Genomic DNA, 19,604 nt, shown 5'->3' on the forward strand with positions numbered 1-19,604 from the left:
TAATTTGTCTTCATTTAACCAAAATTCAGGTGACATCCAGTTAAAAAAGAAAATCCTATTTTGCAAGACCAGTTATTTTCTGCTGTTTTTGCTGCTTTTTCCTAGGGCCTGTTCTCTCCCCCTGTGGATTTCTGACAAAGTATGTCGTAATATTTGCCTCTTTTCTCAAACACCACATTATTTCGCACAGGAATTATGATAGTGGTATTGGTTGTCCAAATTTTTAAAATTAGCAGTTGAAAAGGGCTTTGGGTACTTTCACAGTTAGTTGGAATGTTCTGCAAAGGTTGTAAGTTCAAATTTCCAGAATTACAAGACTTAAAAAATAAAAGCAATATAAAAAGAAATAAGAAATATTTTTTAAAAAGGCCACGTGATACTCCTTTTTTACTTCTATCCTTCAATCCTGTGGACATACTCCCTTGTATTTGAACTAGGCTGATCTTAAATGAAGCAATTCCAAAGTCAGTTTTTTATTTTAAAATTAGGTGTGTGTAAGGACTCAGTAAATGCTAATCACATTTTCATCACTTTTGCCAACAAGGACCTCTAACCTATCTTTTGTTTTAACATAGAAACAGCAGGTTCAAGGCGAAGATGGGTACCACTTTAATCTGCCACAAATCTCTTACTTGAAAAATAGAAATATTTTAAGGCCATCAGAGACTTGATAAAATATCTTCTTATCAACACAGCTCAATAATGAAACACTGTTAAGGGTTTCAGGAATAGGACTTATTCAGAATGCTGGCTTAAAGCCGCAGAAACCACATGCCAGGAAGCAAACTGAAATTCCAATGTGCTGATCTGTTTCTAAATGCTGTTTCATGGGTGTGAGGAGAGCAGTATATACTGATCTTTTAAAAAAGCACTAGAACTTCCTGTTTATAATTTCAAATGTCATAAGTTGAGTACAGAAGGCTATTAAATCACGGCATCCTACTCTGCTCTAGAAGCAATAGAAGTTCTGCCTCTAAAAAAATGAAATCAGAAGGCAAATGGTCTAGGAGCAACACTACGGTGAGTGAGAAATGAGGAGCTTATTCTTCTCCAGTTGCTGACTTTTAATATTGAGAACGATGACTAGTTTTAGACTCTTCTCAATCACTAACAGGTCAGTATTCTACTTACCTATGAAGATGCAGAGCAACCTTGACATTCTAAATAATGCCAATAAAAATAAAAACTTTTACATAAAATTTAGTCAGCTAACTAGGCAACATCCACTATGTACCTGACACATTACTAGGTACTAGGGACAGACTATTGAGTAAAACCACCAATCTTCTTTAGAAGGTCTAAATAGTAGCAACAGCATGCAGAGAGACCACTATGTGATAGCAGAGATAGATGCAAGGTAAGGGACTGCAGAGAGGAGGTGGGGAACAATTTTGGGGTCAGAGTGGTGGTATGAGGGACAGTTTCCAAAAGCAAGTAACCTAAGACGTAGGGGTTGAAGTAAAGAGTGAGTCTTTATTCAGGTGATAGACATAAAAAGAATGATCAACAGCAAGGAGGCATGAAATAGATTGATAGGTCTGGGGTTTGGTATAGCTGGCCCAGAAAGTACAGGGTAGATAAAAGAGAGAAGAGGAAGAGAAGAAGAATACAGATTACACAGGGCTTGTGGGCCATGCTGGAGAGACTCCTAATCAGATCGGCATTTTAGAGGTCACTGGTCACAGCACAGAATGTGATTTGAAGGGCGGGGGAGACGAGAAGCAGGAAGTCTAAGTGAGAAAGAATAAGCACCTAAGCTTAAAATAGTTACATATTTAGAAGAGAGAATCAACAGATTTGGCAAAGAACAAGATTTGAGAGTAATAGATAGCTAAGAAAGAAGGCAATATATACGGATTCCTAGCTTTTGAGCTTAGGAAACTAGATGATAGTGTCGAAACCAAAATCAGGAATACAAGAAAAGAATATCTAAAAAAGAGAGTAGTGGTGAGTTACAAAATGTTAGGGCCAAAATTCAGATACTGACATGTTTTGGAATATCTACTCATTCACTCTCTCTTCTCTATCATACATCACATGACCCCATCCCCTTTCACCCAGAGCCCCAGGTAAAAGACCAGCGATGGACCTCTAACCCAGGATGGGTTGAGGACTGGAGCCAGCAGAGGTTCTTCCTTTGGACAGGAGTTGTAAGGATTCTGTAGTCGAGGCTGCCACCTTTCAGGGTGGCACCTGAAACCCTGGACACATCCAGAGAATGAAAACTGTCTGGAGAACTGGGAGAGAAAAAGAGGGAGAAGAGAAGTGGGGTGGAAATTGAGGAAAAGCAGAGATGAGCACAAAATGGAGGGAAAAGGGGCAAGAAGGAAATACATACATGAACCAGCTCAGTTTCTGAGAGCTCTCTAGATCCCGACCATAGTCCCCTGCAAGGTGAAACTGAGTTCTTGCCCTTAGACTTCTTAAGAAATGCCACAGTCCTAATAAAAGGCCTTTGTAGCTTAGCTCAGTGAGTCATGTAAAATGCTGAGGTTCAGGTGCATGTCCAAACACCAAAGGGAGCTAAATATGAGAGTGTACATCTTACAGGAAAGATTTGCACCAGAGAGAGATTATAGGGTTCAGAATAGTGACAGTAGTTAAACTTGCTAGACAGGCTAGAGAGTGTAGTGTCAGAAGCTAAAGAAAGAACTGAAGGGGAACACCAGAGTACAGGTCAGAATCCTATTCAAGGAAACTGATGAATATGTAGGGAGGAGCTAAACTCAGTGGCTGTGAGGTAATGGGAAGGTAGCAGGTCAGGATCACAATGGCTATACTATTAGGAGCAAAGATGTTATTCTGATAAGGAAAAGAAGACAGTGAGAAGCAGTTAAAGGAGGATGATGGGGGTGACTGGGTGGCTCAGTGGGTTAAGTGCCTGCTTCCGGCTTAGGTCATGACCTCCAGGGTTCTGGGATGGAGCCCCCGCAGAGGGCTCCCTGCTCAGTGGGGGGGCTTCTCTCTCTCCCCCTTTGCTCCTCTCCACCACTTGTTCTCTCTCTCTCAAATAAATTACAAAAAAAAAAAAAAAAAAAAGAAAGAGGATGATGAGTGTTCAGGTACAAACTAAACAAGTTTAACTGAGTTACATTCAGATAGAGGGAGAGTCAGAAGCAATCAATAAAATAAGTAATAAAAGAAAGGGACATGGCAAATTAAGAGCAACTGGCCCTGAACAGAAGGAGAAAAGAAAAACTAACTCCTCCGCATCCCTCCCTCACACCAACCAAGTCCAATAAGAACAAACTATCAGTCTAGGGTTCCTTTTAGAAGAAACAAAGACTCATAAGAAACTTTAGAGAGTTTCATCATATGCCACTTTTTTAATACCAAAATACAAGGAAGATCATATCTAAAACAATGACTACCATCATAAAATGTTAGATGTTAAAAGGCTAAATGTCTACAAAAGGCCTGGCTCTACCAAAGATACAAAATAAGTAATTGCCAATTTAGTAAATATTTAAGGAGTGTAAGTAGTATTATAACAATATACAAAAACATGTCAACTGTGGCTTTGTAATTAACAGATAAAACACATTACGCACGTTGCCAAGTGTCTGTGTCAAAAGGGTATATATGACCTTTTATGCCCACCAACAGTGAATAAGACTGCCTGTCCATGTAGTGACGCCCTTAGTCCAAGAGACAATGATGTTTTACATTGCTCAGCCTATCCCTTCCTGTTATAGTAGTTATCTATTTAATAAAGGTATTATCAGTAACTACAGTAAGAGAAAAGCAAAAAAAAAAAAAAAAAAAAAAAGAAGAAGAAAAAATGTGATAGGACAAATAGAAATAAAGGAAAAAAATTCAATAGTTACATAGGCAGAACCATGCTCTTGGGTGCCTTGTCTCCCTCTTGGTAAAAATATCATACTGAGTTTTTATTGGAGATCTTTAAAGTTAACCTAAGGCTTCAAGAAATTATTTACTACTTGATTTCTTTAATGCACTAGAGAAAAATAATCCAAATAAAGAGTACAGATTTACGAAAGGGACTTATAAGCCACAGTACAGATTGTTACAGATGCTGTAGCCATAAAAAATCATAATACACATATATGCTCAAGGAATTTGGGAAGTAAACAAGAATGAGAAATATTACACTTCTTCCATACTTGGACCAGTGTCTGTAGCTTTTAGGTTTCAGAGCTGAAGAATGAAAACAGGACTTTGAAACAAATTCAGCCTTCAGCATTTGTCAGACATCTTCTTAGAGATAGATGGTGATGAGGAGGGAAGGCAAGCTTAGGAACCCATGAGTGAGAACAAAAACCATTTTGGTTCTATTAGCACAGTTAGTTCTGCAAAGTCAGCTAGGCCATGGAGGAACTACACCTTCAAAAATCCATCAATAATTATGATCAAATAAAGGGGTTTACACAATGAAAATAATACTGCTAACTTTGAAAACACCACCACTACCAAAACCACTTTATCACTCCTTTCTTGAAACAGTCTCTTGGTTTCCTAGATTCTAAACTTCCTTGGCTCTTTCTCCTCCCCTGGCTACCTTTCTTCAGTCTCTTTGACTTATTCTTCCCCATCTCTCTGAGATTGAAGTCCACAGTGTCTTGGAATGGTCATGCCTCTTTCCTTGGCTACTTAGAGTTACTTCCAACTTCAGACACTTTTTCTGGGCTAGATATTAATATATTTAACCCACTTTTCTGGGTTAGATATTAACATATCATACTGGTCATCTTGTTCTGACTTCCCCGGCAATAACCACAAAACCTGGACATTCTAGGAAAAGTCCTGCCTGAAGGTAATGGAGAGTAAACGGAAGCAGAAAGACTCTGGGGGAGTCTCAGCTGGCTAAGCCTTATGTCAAGATGGGAACCTATGAAAGTCAGTTACCATCTCTTTGGAGCACAGCTGAGGGCTAACTGTGGTCTGCATGGTTCAAGAGTTGTGGCAGAAGTTAACTGTCGCAAGGCAGGGTACAGCCAGAATACAGGACTCACTGAGGGAGTAGGGGAAACCCAGAAAGGAAAAAAAACACTCAAGAGATTTCTAAACCGGGAGCACTCGTACAAAGAACTGATTCAAAGCAGGTCAGAGAAACAAAAAAGATGTGAAGTGAGGGTGGGGCTGTCTACAAAACGTTTGTGGGTAAAGCCTAAACTAAAACATTAACTGCTGAGACAACCACTCCTGGTAGAAAAATAATAAAACCCAGAATCTCTATTACTTAACTTCTATAATGTCCAGGGTAAAATCCAGAAGGACATAGCATATGAAGAACCAGGAAACAGAAACACTTTCCTTCTCTGTAGGCAAAAATGGCTATTACCAATAGCCTCAATGATTCATACATGCATATATCTGTAAAAATTCTCCTTAATGAGTTATGATCTTATCAGAGAAATAAAAAATCCCAGCAAAGAGACAGAAATAATAAAAAACTGTTAACCAATTCAGCCACAGAATATCTATCACTGGATAAAAGACTAGAGGATATTCACAAAGTCTCAAAGTTATTATCTCACAAATTACTTAATAACTGCAAACAGAAAAAGGTGCCTTTAAAATGGAGAAATCTGGCAGACAACATCCAAACCCACTGACTAGGGTTCAGCATCACTAGTAAAGGGACAAGCATGGATATGACACAATGTAGTATTATTCTTTTTATACTACACAATTACAATTTTTCATTAGGTTTGAAGTATTTTTCAAACAGTTGGAGGGACACACAGACAAAGAATAAAAGTTAAAAGACTATTATATATCAAGGAAGAATGAAAGCAGTTGTCCTGGGATCCATTCACTTTCTTTATCAGGAAGAAACTGTAGGAAAAATAAATAAAGAAGTTTAACATACTTGCTAATAATATACTGTTAACTGGTCCTCCTAGTAAGCAGGCTAATGATTTTTGTTAGGAGGAAAGTCCTCACCTGAATAATGTTCTTAGCAGGCTATCCCTTGTTAAGGGCACTTATAGTAAACAAACCCCAAAATCTATAGATTTATAAGTCACGGCCCAATGGAGAAAATCACTTAAGCTATCCAACCCTGGGGACTAGAGTGGAGAAATTTCAAAATCTAAATGCATTTTGCTATGAGGTAATAACTACACTTCCTCATTTAGAAATCTTGTCTACTCTGGGCCACAAAGTACCTGTCTGACGTAGAAAGGAAGGACATGTGGCATCACCCAGAGTCCCAGATCTGTCTCCTTGCTTCACATGCCTTTGACTGCTTGTCTCTGAAACTATGAGTAAAGCTGGACTCTAGCTAAGATCTCTAACATGTGTCTGATTTGATTCTTTGCATTGGCTGACAGGCAAAAGATCAAAAATAATTATGATCAAAGACTAACTTTAATTAATACTACTACTTTAGTAGGATAAGTGAACTAAATGTTAATTTGATACAGATAATAAACACACTATCCTCACAGGAAAAATAAGGCATCTTTCACCCTATGAACTTAAAGGAGAAAACAACCAAAAATATATAAAATTACCGAGAAACTTCTCAACAAATTTTTAAAAAGCAAACATAACTAGAAATATCACAAAATGCTAATATATGAAAACATATCATGATAAACCTGTAAGCCAGTGAGTGTACAAAACCCAGAACTCTTCTAAACATGTCCTGTGAAATAAGAATCTGTGTCATTTACAGAGCTGTGGTGAAAATCAAATGACAGGATATAAATATTATCATAATCTACACCATTTTTCCTATTTGCGGTCCTACGAATGCCAACCACTTAGAAACAGGCTATGAAGAAGCAGGAGACCAGGCAATCAGAACAGCTGATGCAAGCTCTAAGGTTGGTCTGAGTGGGAGACTTGAGAACGTCCAAAGAGAGGAAGAATGAAACAAAATTAGAAAGTTTTAAAAATAGAGAAGTAAGGGTAGCAGGCACAGCAAAGTCTCAGTCACAGAACTTGCATGTTCTCTGTGTACAGGAATACTCAGCTTACAGAAAAGTAACAGTCTCAGCGAGGAACAAGTAAGAAAAAATAAGCATAGAGAGCTGTGCTCACATTTAACTGTGAGGAATTAAAGAATCTGAAAATATGGTGCACATCTTTGGGTCTTTGTTTCCTACATGAAGATGAGTATCATGTTTATTATATATCCTCATCGAATCTCTAGGAAAGTGGAATCTAGATATATTTCAGGAAGTTCTTGTCTTACTGAAGCAGCACAATTAAGTAGCTACCTCCATTCACTTCATAATCCATTCCTAATCACTTCATTACCATCCACCTAATAGCTTTTTGACCTTAGGAAAGCTGCTTGACTTCTCTAAGCTTCAGTTTAATATTCTGTAAGATTGGGACAAGAATGATATCAACTTCATAAGACAGTGAATATAAAAGACACAATGTAGTATCTGGCATATAGTAAATGCTTAATAAAAGCCAGGCATTACCTTTGCTATTTAAGAAATTCCTTCTTAAACATTCTTGAACATTTTGATTGATTTCAGTATATGTATTAATTCTACCATCTCCTTCTCTAGCTAACTAACAGGAATCTGTAAAAGTTGATAAGCTACTTTAATTTCCAAAGAAAAGGAACTATTTCAGAAGACAGTACTTTTACTAACATCAAAGGTAAAGGCATGAATACTATTAGAAATGGCAGCAAAGACTTGGTATTCATACATTATAGTCCATAAAATTAGAACCTATGATTTTATAGTATCATAAAGATCAGGCCATTTTTTTTTTCTTGGCCAGAAAACACAAACTCCCATTTCTAAAAATATCTCAGGTTTCTTCTTGAGGAAGTCAGCTTGCAACAAAATACCCTATTATCATAGAAGGCAAGTATAGGACAATATGTCACAAACAAGTCTATAAAAATATAGTGGTATATAAGCCAAAGAAAAATTCATCTGGAAAAACAAATTACGTAGAGGCTTTTCTTCAAATTTAATTGAGACTGTAAGTTTTCTGTTTTGTGACTATTTCTTTGATACTCCCATGTAGATGATGAACACTTCCTGAAGAACTCACAAATGACATTTCAATTAAAAAAAAAATCCTCTGTACATTTGGTTCTTTTAGAAAAGTACCCTACTTTTGTAAAAAGAATTATGAACAAGAAATAAAATTTCAAATGTGGGAAAAGCATACACTCTTTCTAGTACACTTTTTATTCTGGTTTTTACATTTCAATGTAATCCAGTTTTTATATAACACTATGAAAGAAGTCGATGTCAGAGTACCGAATCTAGACCACTACTACTAAGAATTTGAAGAATACATATACTATTAATTTTACAAATGCAAAGAATATATAGGCTATGAATTTTAGCTTTCTATGAAGCAACAATCCCATAGTGGTCCTTAATAATCATAGTAAACCAGGAAATCAAAGAAACAAGGTCACAACACTGCAATCTTATAAACCTATAAACTTTAATTATCACTGAGTCTGATTTCCTATAGCTGACGAACTTGAAGAATAACAGAAAATAACGTTCACATACAGATCAAATAAGATTTTCTTTCTAATTAAAATAAATTTACTATTGAGAGCTACAGAAAGATTAATAAATATATTTTGATCTCAAACTCTTTACACACTGCATATAAACTTATTGTATATATCTTTTCCAGGGTAAAATAAAAGCAGCAGTTAAACAGCCGTTTAAAGCATCTGAATAATTTAGGACTACAAAAATGACTATTCAGAAGAAATTACAGGGAAAAATTTAGGCAAGGAATGTAATTTAGTAAGGATCTTGGTTAAGAGAAAGTGAAAGAGAAAAGTGGATAAATCGCAATTTCTCATCTCAGTGCTGCACTAAAAAAACTACAGATTTTATTTCTTGGAGGAATTTCATGGGAAAAAAGGCACATGAAGAAGCCTACATGTGTGATCCATACTGACACAAACAATAATATGGACTCATATAGAGAATATTTAGCTAAATGATTAGATAAAAGAGGGATTAAAATTTTGAGAAAGAAAAGATACAGTGAATGGATTCTATGAATTTTGTAGACTTGTGAATATAAAACCAATAAAAAATACCCCACAAAAAACATAGTCAAAGAACTACCATGCCCCACCACTATTTCTACTCGGATTAACTGTGATAACTTTGTCCTATAAAACACTTTACTCCTTCCAAAGGAAAAAAATGGTGTGAAGCTTTGATGATCTAACTCAATTAAAATATTGTTAGAGAATTCTCTTGCTCTTTTATCTGTCTCAAAAGTTGAAGTTATACCAAAATATAATAGTCAAACATACATGCAAAATGACCCTGCAATTAAGATAATTGTTGGTACCAAATGTTGTTTTTAAGTTGTGCAATAAAACAGTCTCCCAGACATTTAATAGTATGTCATTTGGTAAATGAAAGTTTCCACAAAGTAGAGCAGTGAGAAGACCTAAAAATTATGCTAGTGAAGAGTCTGGCTGAAAGAAATGAAAATACAGATCATTTTTGTCCAACACTAATTTTATTTCAAGTTACTACAGAGCTGAATAAAATGCTGACATCACCACACAAAAATTTATTGAGCTGGCAATAGGCAAAGCATGATGTCAGCCACCAATATTACCATCTGCATTACCAAACAGCACGAACGCTTTAATTCTTGAACTTAATGTCAACTATGTGTAAAGTTAGAGTGAAAATTAAAATTTCAGGCATGAGGCATTATTAAGCAAGATGAGTTTAGTTTGGCATAGGTTCTTTGTAAATTATTATAGTACTTTAAACAAATTCAGTAAAAAACATGGAAAAATGCAACCTTAAACATATTACAATTTTCTAAATGTGCTACATTCTTCACCAAATAGACCCATAAAAATAAGTCTCAGTCAACTGGCAATAATATTCAAATAACCAATATCACACACACACACACACACACACACACAGCAGGCTGAGAGGAGACACAGAAACACACATATATATATACACACACTCACACAAGGCCTTACCTTCATAGCATGAATTTCTTCAAGCAATCGTTGTGCTCGTCTTTGGTTTTTTAACAGTGCATCTTCAGTACCTCTGTGAAAATACATGAAAATATACAGCCAGGTATTTTAGACTCAGATCACAATGAAAAGTCTCTTCATTTCTCTTAGAAAAGCATAATCTCTAAATAACAAACATTGTTATCCTACACTACCCAACACAGACACCAATTCCATCAACAAACCCAAGTTTTTGGCAAATATAGCACTGTTTGGCATTATATTAATGACTATTACTACTAGTAATAGTCATTGGCCTTTTAATTCCTTAATGGAAAGCTGAATAATATATTTTTTAAAGATTTATGTATTTATTTATTTATTTATTTATTTATTTATTTATTTATTTATTCATTCATTCATTCATTCATTCATTCATGAATGATAGAGAGAGAGACAGAGAGAGAGAGGCAGAGACACAGGCAGAGGGAGAAGGGAGAAGCAGGCTCCATGCTGGGAGCCCGATGCGGGACTCGACCCCGGGACTCCAGGATCGCACCCTGGGCCAAAGGCAGGTGCCAAACCGCTGAGCCACCCAGGGATCCCCTGAACAATACTTTTTAATCAACTGTTTAATGGCACATTGTATTTGATGTAACATAAGCTGAATTCATGGGCTATAACTAAAGGTCAGATGTAGTTTTATTAAATAAAATTTGTTCTCTGGAATTAAAAGAGTACATAAAGAGAAATATCTGATTACAACAGAGAGAAAGGTTATTTATGATAGAGTCAGAAATTAATCAGGAACAAATTACATGTGAAGACTAAATATTTAGGTTGAAAGCATTAAAACTGTAATATGCTTACTCTAATACTAATGATAATGAAATTAGAAAATATTAAAAAATAGATGGAACATAGTATTTTGATAAGCACTTCCACAAGGTAATCAAGATTTCAAATTATTCAGTAATTCAAGGAATAAAGTGACATAAAACCTTTAAAACTGATTCAAGGAATTACTAGATTTATTAAACATCAACCTCTTAAAATAACTTCCAACAACATAAAATTCATAAATAATTCCAAAGGACCTTCATTCTGAAAAGGCCAGAAGGAGCACTCTGGGGAAAAAAAAAAAAAGAAAAAAAAAAAAAAACAGAAGAATTTATTGTGTATCTTAAGTGAATGTGGCCCAAACCATATAAGGACATGCTGACACAGCACACTGTATTCCACTCAAATCCTCTTTCCATATAAAACAAAGTGCTGTATGAGTAAGAACCTCAATTATTCCTTCTCGTCCCACCCTCAAATTTGTAAATACTGAATAAAAACAACTTCTGACATTTTATTGGTCATAGGATCATGACTTCAAGTGACTAACTTTTTTGACTTCAGTCTGCCAACACTCCTGACAAGTTTTCGGATAACCAACACTCGGATTCTCTTCACTTCTTTTCTCATCTTCACAACCTTTGAGGAATAAAGACAAAATTAGAAAGGTTCTCTTTTAATTCAAGAAGAAACACTTTATGTTGAGTCTTAATATTACAGTTTAACTCCAGTCACTTTAACCAAATTTTCAACCATATTCACAGTTTGATGAAATCAAACTTCTTCCATAAACAGTGAAGGAGTAAATCAACATTCTAAAAATGTGTCTGAGGACTTAAGAGAAACAAGCTATGATTTTTTAAAAAAGTCACAGCATTCTCGATGATTAGTATTTTAACAGTGCATTTATATTTTGTGCTTGGAAAATAATAAATGGTGAGTTCCCTGAGATTACAGAGCATCATACTCCTCTTTGGACGCTTGTGATTTAAAACAAGCTTTACCCATACTGGCAGGAATTTAATTTACTGAATGAGTGTTTATATTATCCAAAGCAAATGTGTGAAAATGGTAATATTTTACTTATTTATACAGAAACCCTTGCATTTTTTTCCAGTAATAAACATCAAGCATTAACTTTAAAAGAAATGTTGAAAACTTAAGAGTGCATGTATACACGCACACACACTGACAGATGCTTTAAATCATCCCGTTTGACAAAAGTGCTGAAGTCTAAGAACAGAAAAACAGAAAGAGTGGCCAAGAAGTGAAAATATTCTAACGATGAAGAACTACATGTTTAAGAGTACTTACTTAGTACAATGGGATGCTATCATTTTGAGTTTATATTCTGCCTGTCATTATTAGGAGTCCTATATCTTATCAATTCTATAATGTCCTTCTTTCCGTTCTCTAATTAAAGAACTATGTAAAATTCAGGTCAGATATAATCTTTCCTAACAAATCTTCCAATGACTTCTTCAGGTAGAGATATCCCCCTCCAACCTCTGTATTCCCACGAAACTTTGTAGGTAGGATCTGTATCACTGTACTGTTCCTAACTGCTAACTGCTCATGTGGCCATCTTATTCTATAGCCTGGGCACTCCTAGAGGACAGGGGCCTTGTGGCATTTGATATTTTCTGAGCCTTGCAAGAGCGCCTGGCACATAGAATCCCTCAGATTCTCCTTGTCAAAATAGCAATATCAATATCATACTGCTTCTTCAAGGCTCTTGCATTTGGCTTTAACATATTCTTTTACTCGCAGTATATTGCATCCCCTTTGTCAGTGAAAATACTGGCGATCAATGTACAATTTATCTCTCCCCTAACTTTTGCCACCAGTCTCGGTGACACAGATATCCATTATTATATCCTCACTTGTTGAATTTCTTTTTTCATGATCTAATCTTATTCAATCTCAGCACTCACGTCCAAGGTCACACTATAGTCCTTGTTATCACCATAAGGGTTCTATTTTTATAACCATTAATTCAAATACTCTACACTGAGATCACAATGCCTATCAGTTTCCTCGTTCAACTCTACCTACCAACACCATCTTTGACTTTACTGAGACCAACAAGTTCACTGATTCCTGTACTTTATTTTAAAAGATCAGTTCTGTTCTTTTTAATTTTCCTACTACTAGTCAGCTTATATACATGATCCACACTTGCCAATACCTTAAACTCCATCCTTCCTGTTAGCAATCTCTCTAGTTAATCCTGGATGAAAACATAATCCTGAGTTGTTTTTCTCCCCCAAAGACTTATTTATTTATTTTAGAAGGGGGCAGGAGAGGGAGGGAGGATCCTCAAGTAGACTCCACACTGAGTGCAGAGCCAGGAGAAGGGCTCAATCCCAGGATCCCAAGATCATGACCTGAGCTGAAACCAAGAGTTGGCAACCTAACCAACTGAGACACCTAGGCACCCCTCATCCTGAGTTCTTTTTTCGCAGTGCCCCCCCCCCCCTGCCCCCACCAAGAACTGGGAAATACTTGAGATATTCTATCTACTTTAAATTCATTATAATTAACCTAAAATAGGTTCCTACACTCTTAGCCAACCTATAATATTTTTTGTGTCAATTCCTTCTATAATGACTATTAAACCTTTGCCTGCTTTCTCAAACAGCTGAACTTCCTCTTTCTCTTTTCCAATTTTATGGAGAAAATGAACATCAGAGGGGAACCATCATGTTTCTACCACCATGAATGCAAATTTACGTGTATCATCTACTGTCCTCTATAACAAAGTTATAAGAAATTCTCCCACACAGTATCTGACATTCATCTCCTTCCTAGTTGTGTTTTGGATCTCATCTTTTCTGCCTTCCTAGAACCTGTACTTCAGACTACTCCTTTACTCTAGCACTGTCAATCTCTTCAATGGATTAATTAATTAATTAATTATTCATTGTCCTTGACTCACTTTCACTAGAGGCAAGACAAAACATCCTCACTATAAAGATCACTAAGAGTACCCTCTTTCTATAACTGCCCGAGCCAAGCTTTCAGAGGCTCAAACTCTCCATTTTTGCATGCCACATAATTCCAGTTAGATTTCCATTTCCATTAGTCCACTAAAAACTGTTACAATAGACACCAATGATTTCTAAAAAGTCCCTCAAATAAAACAGAAATTTTTCAGGCTTCACTTTACTTGCAATTTCAGGAGCATTTGACATTTTTGAGCACTTTTTTTTTTTTTTTAAGATTGTATTTATTTATTCATGAGAGACATACAGAGAAAGAGAGGCAGAGACACAGGCAGAAGAAGCAGGCTCCATGCAGGGAGCCCGACATGGAACTCGATCCCAGGTCTCCAGGATCAGGCCCTGGGCTGAAGGCGGCGCTAAACCGCTGAGCCACCTGGGCTGCCCTTTTGACCACTTTCTAGGAACATTTTCCTCTTCTTTTCATGATAAAATACTCTCCAGGGTTTCATTCCATCCTCTAGAGCTACTCTATCTTGGTCTTTGAACATTCATCCACTCTTACCAGTCATAAGTTCAAGGGGCAGCCCTAAGCCAATCTTCTTTTAACAATATACTTTTTAGACCTAAGTGATCTTACCTGTATAATTCCTACCTAAACAAATTAACCCAATAATTTCTGCCTTTAGCTAAGATCTCTCTAGCTCCAGACCTAACTGTGCAACTGCTTGATATTTCCTTTTGAGCATGCTTAAAATAACCTATGATGCACACTTGAACCCATGTTCTTCACCTTCAAATGGATTCTTTTGTTTTAAATTTTAGAGAAAAGAACAACCCTTTGTTCAATTAAAAACTGAGGGTTCATTTTAAGCTTTCTTTTCTAGATCCCTCACAACGAATCTGTTATCAAGTCATGTTAATTTTATCTCCTAAATATATCTCAAATTGTACCACTTCTTCCCCTATCGTGACCTCCTAACTCTCTTGGCTGAGTTACTGGTAACTGGTTTGTCTTTATCCATTCTTGCCCCTCTCTAACCAGTTATCCACATTTCACTCAGAATACATATCTTAACACAAGATTTGACGACAGACTTTACTTAATTAATTCTCTTTGGTGGTTTCTAGTTTGTCTTAGGATGGCCACATGGGCCTTCTTTAACTCCTCTGTCTTCACCATGCTCCCACCTACCTACCACCAGGTCTTTACACTTGTTTCCTCTGGTAGGACTGCTCTTTTTATCATTCTTTCATGTTATCCTTCTGATTTTGGTTCAACTGTCATTTCTCAGTGAAATCATTTCTGACCTTCTAGAGAGGGTTAAAATCCCCCTTTATAAGTACTTAAGAGTGCTTCTAGAACTTATCATGACCATTATTTTAAGTTTAATATTCTACTTGTAACATGATTACAATCTGATGTGTCCTCTTCCCAGTAGGTTATAAATTCCATGAAAGTCAAGTGTCTGGTTTTATTCAACATTACATTGTACCATCTAACGTACTGACATTGTACCTCTAACGTACTGATATTCTACTTGTAACATGATTACAATCTGATGTGTCCTCTTCCCAGTAGGTTATAAATTCCATGAAAGTCAAGTGTCTGGTTTTATTCAACATTACATTGTACCATCTAACGTACTGACGATACAGTGTGAAGTTTCAATAAACCTATATTATTTAAGTAACCAGAAAGGTTGTAATACTTGTTTGTTCACTGTTTCAAATGCCTAATAAATTAACAAAGTTCAGAGTAATCAGGTTTCTTTCCCACTAGATAGGCTAACTCTTTTGGAATTTATTTTGAAGTTAGGTTTAGAAAAGAAATTTACTTGCATATTAAAAAGCCATTTAGACTAGATTTAAGTGAAAAAAATTCTTACATTTCACATGTAGGAAAATGGGAGTTTATGACACATAACTTGAAAGTCATTTATAAAATAAATTAATAGTGAGTCATAAATTATGCACCAGAATGTATTAACAACTGTTTCTAACTGCTATACCCTGCAGGCGCATAAGATGATTATATGCTTTTTGCTAACTGCTATTAACCAAACTTAACTAACGAAATACAGTGAACAGAGTTGGTCCTCAGTTACATTCCAATCATGGGAAAGCTAAACTCCAATTTTAAAATTCCAATTTAAGAAGTACTATGTTTGCCATTATTGCATTAGGGAATTCTAAAAGAAAAGGGAATGCTTTATATAAGTAGCTGCAAGCCAAAACCAAAAAATCCTTTTCCAGCTTATTGACTTTTCCAAGATTTGTGTGTAGGCAGTAGGAAAATTTGATTAAGTTTAATACATTTGAAAAAACTAAGTACATTCATTTTATGTAACAATGGAAATTTTATTTTTATTTTTTTTTACAACTGTCTACCCAAAGCACTTTGCTTTCTTCAAGCATTTAACTTTATTTTTGCAAAACTGACAAACAGGTACCAAGAGCCTCTTAGTTAGGATTCAAAATTCATTTGCACTTAGGAATTAGGAAGTTGGTTGACAAGAAACCCACAAGTCAACAGACAGGCCTAAAACATTCAATACTGTCAGTAGGCCGATGCACTACTTAAGAGCAATGTGCTCTGGTTTTCCAACCAAAAGCAAACAGACCTACTATTGTTAGAAATGTGAAGAAAGTATGATACTGTCTGGGAGGGAAGGAAGGAAAGAGAAATAGATCAAGGAGAAAATAAAGGCCTAATAATGGAATGAAATGTGTTGACAAAGAAGAAACAGGAAACAAAAAGAGAAGGGAAGACCTTGAAGAAAGAAACTGAATGATAAATCTCCAGGAGAAGAGTGAACGTAAACATAGGAAAGGGAGCTGCAGAGAGCAAAAGCTGGCTGGCAGGGTTTTAATTCAAGGAGATTCCAAAGAATCTCCAGTTCAGGGATGAGAAATCCAATTTGTATTAGAATAATTCAATTATGGGGACAGATGTTCATAGCCCAACAATGAATTGTGCAATTAAAGCCCCTTTCTAGGGGATCCCTGGCTGGCTCAGCGATTTAGTGCCTGCCTTTGGCCCAGGGCGCGATCCTGGGACCAGGATGGAGTCTCACGTTGGGCTCCCAGCATGGAGCCTGCCTCTCCCTCTGCCTGTGTCTCTGCTTCTCTCTCTCTATGTCTATCATAAATAAATAATCTTTAAGAAAAATAAAAATAAAACCCCTTTCTAGGGACACATGGGTGGCTCAGTGGCTGAGTGTCTGCCTTTGGCTCAGAACATGATCCCAGGATCCAGGATCGAGTCCTACATTGGGCTCCTAGCATGGAGCCTGCTTTTCTCTCTGTCTGTGTCTCTGCCTCTCTCACTCTCTCTGTGTCTCTCATGAATAAATACAATCTTTAAAAAAAAAAAAACTAAAAAAAAAAAAAAAACCACCAAAAACCTTTTTATAGTTCTACATTCCAAGTAGACAATGTAGATCAGTAGACAATAAAATAATTGTTTACAATGTGAGACTTACTGTCTTACATTATATATATCTAATAAACTAGCTTTCTCATTTTATAGTCTCTTATAAGCTATGGTTAATGTGAATTTGCTCCTGAAAGAACGAGCTATACTTTTGGGGTAATAAGGATAGCAAAGTTCTGATCTACAAAGCTGAAAGCAAATTATGGTCCAAAGACAAAAGCAACTATTACTTTGAATTGAATTTTAGTTAACTATCTGAGGGCCAAATAGACACCCTCTTTTGGTAATCCACTGACTTTGCATTACATTTAAATTAACCTGAAACAAAGCCCCATAGTTACTAGAAAACAATTATTCCAAGACCTTAGTATTGTTCTATGATTTCCCTCCTATGAGAGTTTAGAATGCTAAAAAAATCTGAGTATATCTATGTTTCTTAACATTAAAACTTCTGGTTACTCATTACTTATCAGATTGCATACCAAAAAAAAAAAAATATGACAACACATTCTGTCCATGAGGCTGTTACAAAATAGGTGCTCTCATATGCTGCTGAATACAAACTGGGTACTCCTTCTGGAGGAAACTGGCAACATCTAACAAAAATCCTACTTCTAGGAATCCATGCAGAAGATACATCTTCAACAATAGGAAAGGCTATGCACGAGACTGTTCACTGCAGCATTCCTATAAAATGCTGCATAAAAGATAAAATAATGCATATAACTAAAGCACAAGCAATATGGTATTCTAAATCAATGCAGGAGATAAGCATGTATTATCATTGAGTAAACCCTAAAACTGTGTGGTGAAAAGTAACTTCTAAAGGTATTTTTAAAGATTTTATTTAAGGATGCCTGGGTGGCTCAGTGGTTGAGCATCTGCCTTCAGATCAAGGTGTGACCCTGGAGTCCCGGGATTGAGTCCCACATCTGGCTCTTTGCATGGAGCCTGCTTCTGTCTCTGTGTCTCTGCCTCTCTCTGGCTCTCATGAATAAGTAAATCAAATCTTAAAAAAAAAAAAAAAAAAGATTTTATTTATTTGCTAGAGAGAGAGAGATAGAGAGAAAGTGGGCACGTGCCCAAGTGGGGGAAGGGGGCAGAGGGACAAGCAGATTTCCCACTGAGTGCAGAGCCCAACTCTGGGCTGTCACTGATACCAAGATCAAGACCTGAGCAGAAGGCAAGACACTAAACAGACTGAGCCACCCAGGCGCCTGAAAAGTAACTTTTATAAAGATACTTGTGGTATGGCACTACATTAATACAGTAACACAGGCAAAATTTAAAAATGTACAGCATAATACTATGGGTATATATAACATAATAAACACTGGTATATATGTTACTAAGTCACAAAAAAATGTGGATGAGAAAATTACACTGAAAGAGTATGAATTACTTCGGAGACAGAAGAAGGTGGATAGAACTAAGCATTATATAGCAAAATATTGACACTTGATAAATACAGGTAGATTACAGGACATTTGTTACATCATTTTATGTATGTTTGAACTACTTTATAGTTGACAAAATTAATTATGGTATAATTACTAATTAATTATTGTATTAATTATACATAGTGCTTCTTATTTGGCCATTTGGATGATAACCTAGTGTTGAATTATATTTTTTTACTTCTGATCAGCAGTAATTTAAAAATTCTAGAATGTTTGCGATTATCTACAACTTAATCATTACTGAGCATATGCTGCCACCTAGCAAAACTCCCCAGAACAGTTTAACAACTGAACAGAAAACGGTTCTCTTCTTATGGAAAGACCGTGATTTACTATTTCAGTTATGAAATACAAGCTTTATAAATTCAAAAGCACATACAGAGTTCTTGACATTCAAATCCTTTACAATATGTGGAGGCAAATCACTTTATTCTCTGGTACTTTAGTTTCTAACTTTACTATGTAGTAAGAAGTGGAAAGCAATTGTCTAATGGGCTTCTTGGTAATTTGCTATCACGTATAAAATAACGTCTGTTTCATATAAAGGCTCTTTGCCTTCTACAGAATTAAAGTACATGGTCAGATTGGTTCACTTCCTAGTTTTGATTTTGCATTTCACTGCTGCCTAAAGAAACAGGTGACTGTAGCAAATCCAACTCTGATTTACAAATTCCTTACACACTAGATACTAGGCATTGTTGTTTCCAATTGGGCGACCTTTCTCTAATTCTAACCCAAAGGGAGGGGTAAAAGAGTTAGGAGATTTCCCTCCCTCGTGTGAACATTAAGTAACTCAAGTTGAGCTATCCATACTTTCATCTGCACAATGCTACTTGTTCATTATTACTTGCAAATAAGGTGGTATGCTTGAGGTTAGGAAATTGCTATAAATCAGTTAAGTATTCCCACTTCGAAGTTCATGTAAAGCATTGGTCAAAATAAAACAATTCAATAAATAAACATAATGTGAAGTAAAAAGCGATTTTTTTAAAAGAAAAGGTAAAATTAAA

At 36.0% G+C, this 19,604-nt stretch overlaps 2 protein-coding genes across 2 annotated transcripts in view; both read right to left on the reverse strand.

The window, feature by feature from the left end:
- Positions 1-19,604, reverse strand: part of LOC129494628 (uncharacterized) — a gene marked incomplete at its 5' end in the record, with an annotated part of 613,327 nt that overhangs the window by 571,051 nt on the left and 22,672 nt on the right.
- Positions 1-19,604, reverse strand: part of SRFBP1 (serum response factor binding protein 1) — a 66,978-nt gene that overhangs the window by 44,050 nt on the left and 3,324 nt on the right. Inside the window, 2 exon segments of the mRNA XM_055302164.1 lie at positions 9,938-10,010; positions 11,307-11,395. Of these exon segments, the coding sequence (XP_055158139.1) occupies positions 9,938-10,010; positions 11,307-11,395 (162 nt within the window).

Source organism: Nyctereutes procyonoides, unplaced genomic scaffold, assembly GCF_905146905.1.
Source record: "Nyctereutes procyonoides isolate TBG_1078 unplaced genomic scaffold, NYPRO_anot_genome, whole genome shotgun sequence".
NCBI lineage: Eukaryota > Metazoa > Chordata > Mammalia > Carnivora > Canidae > Nyctereutes > Nyctereutes procyonoides.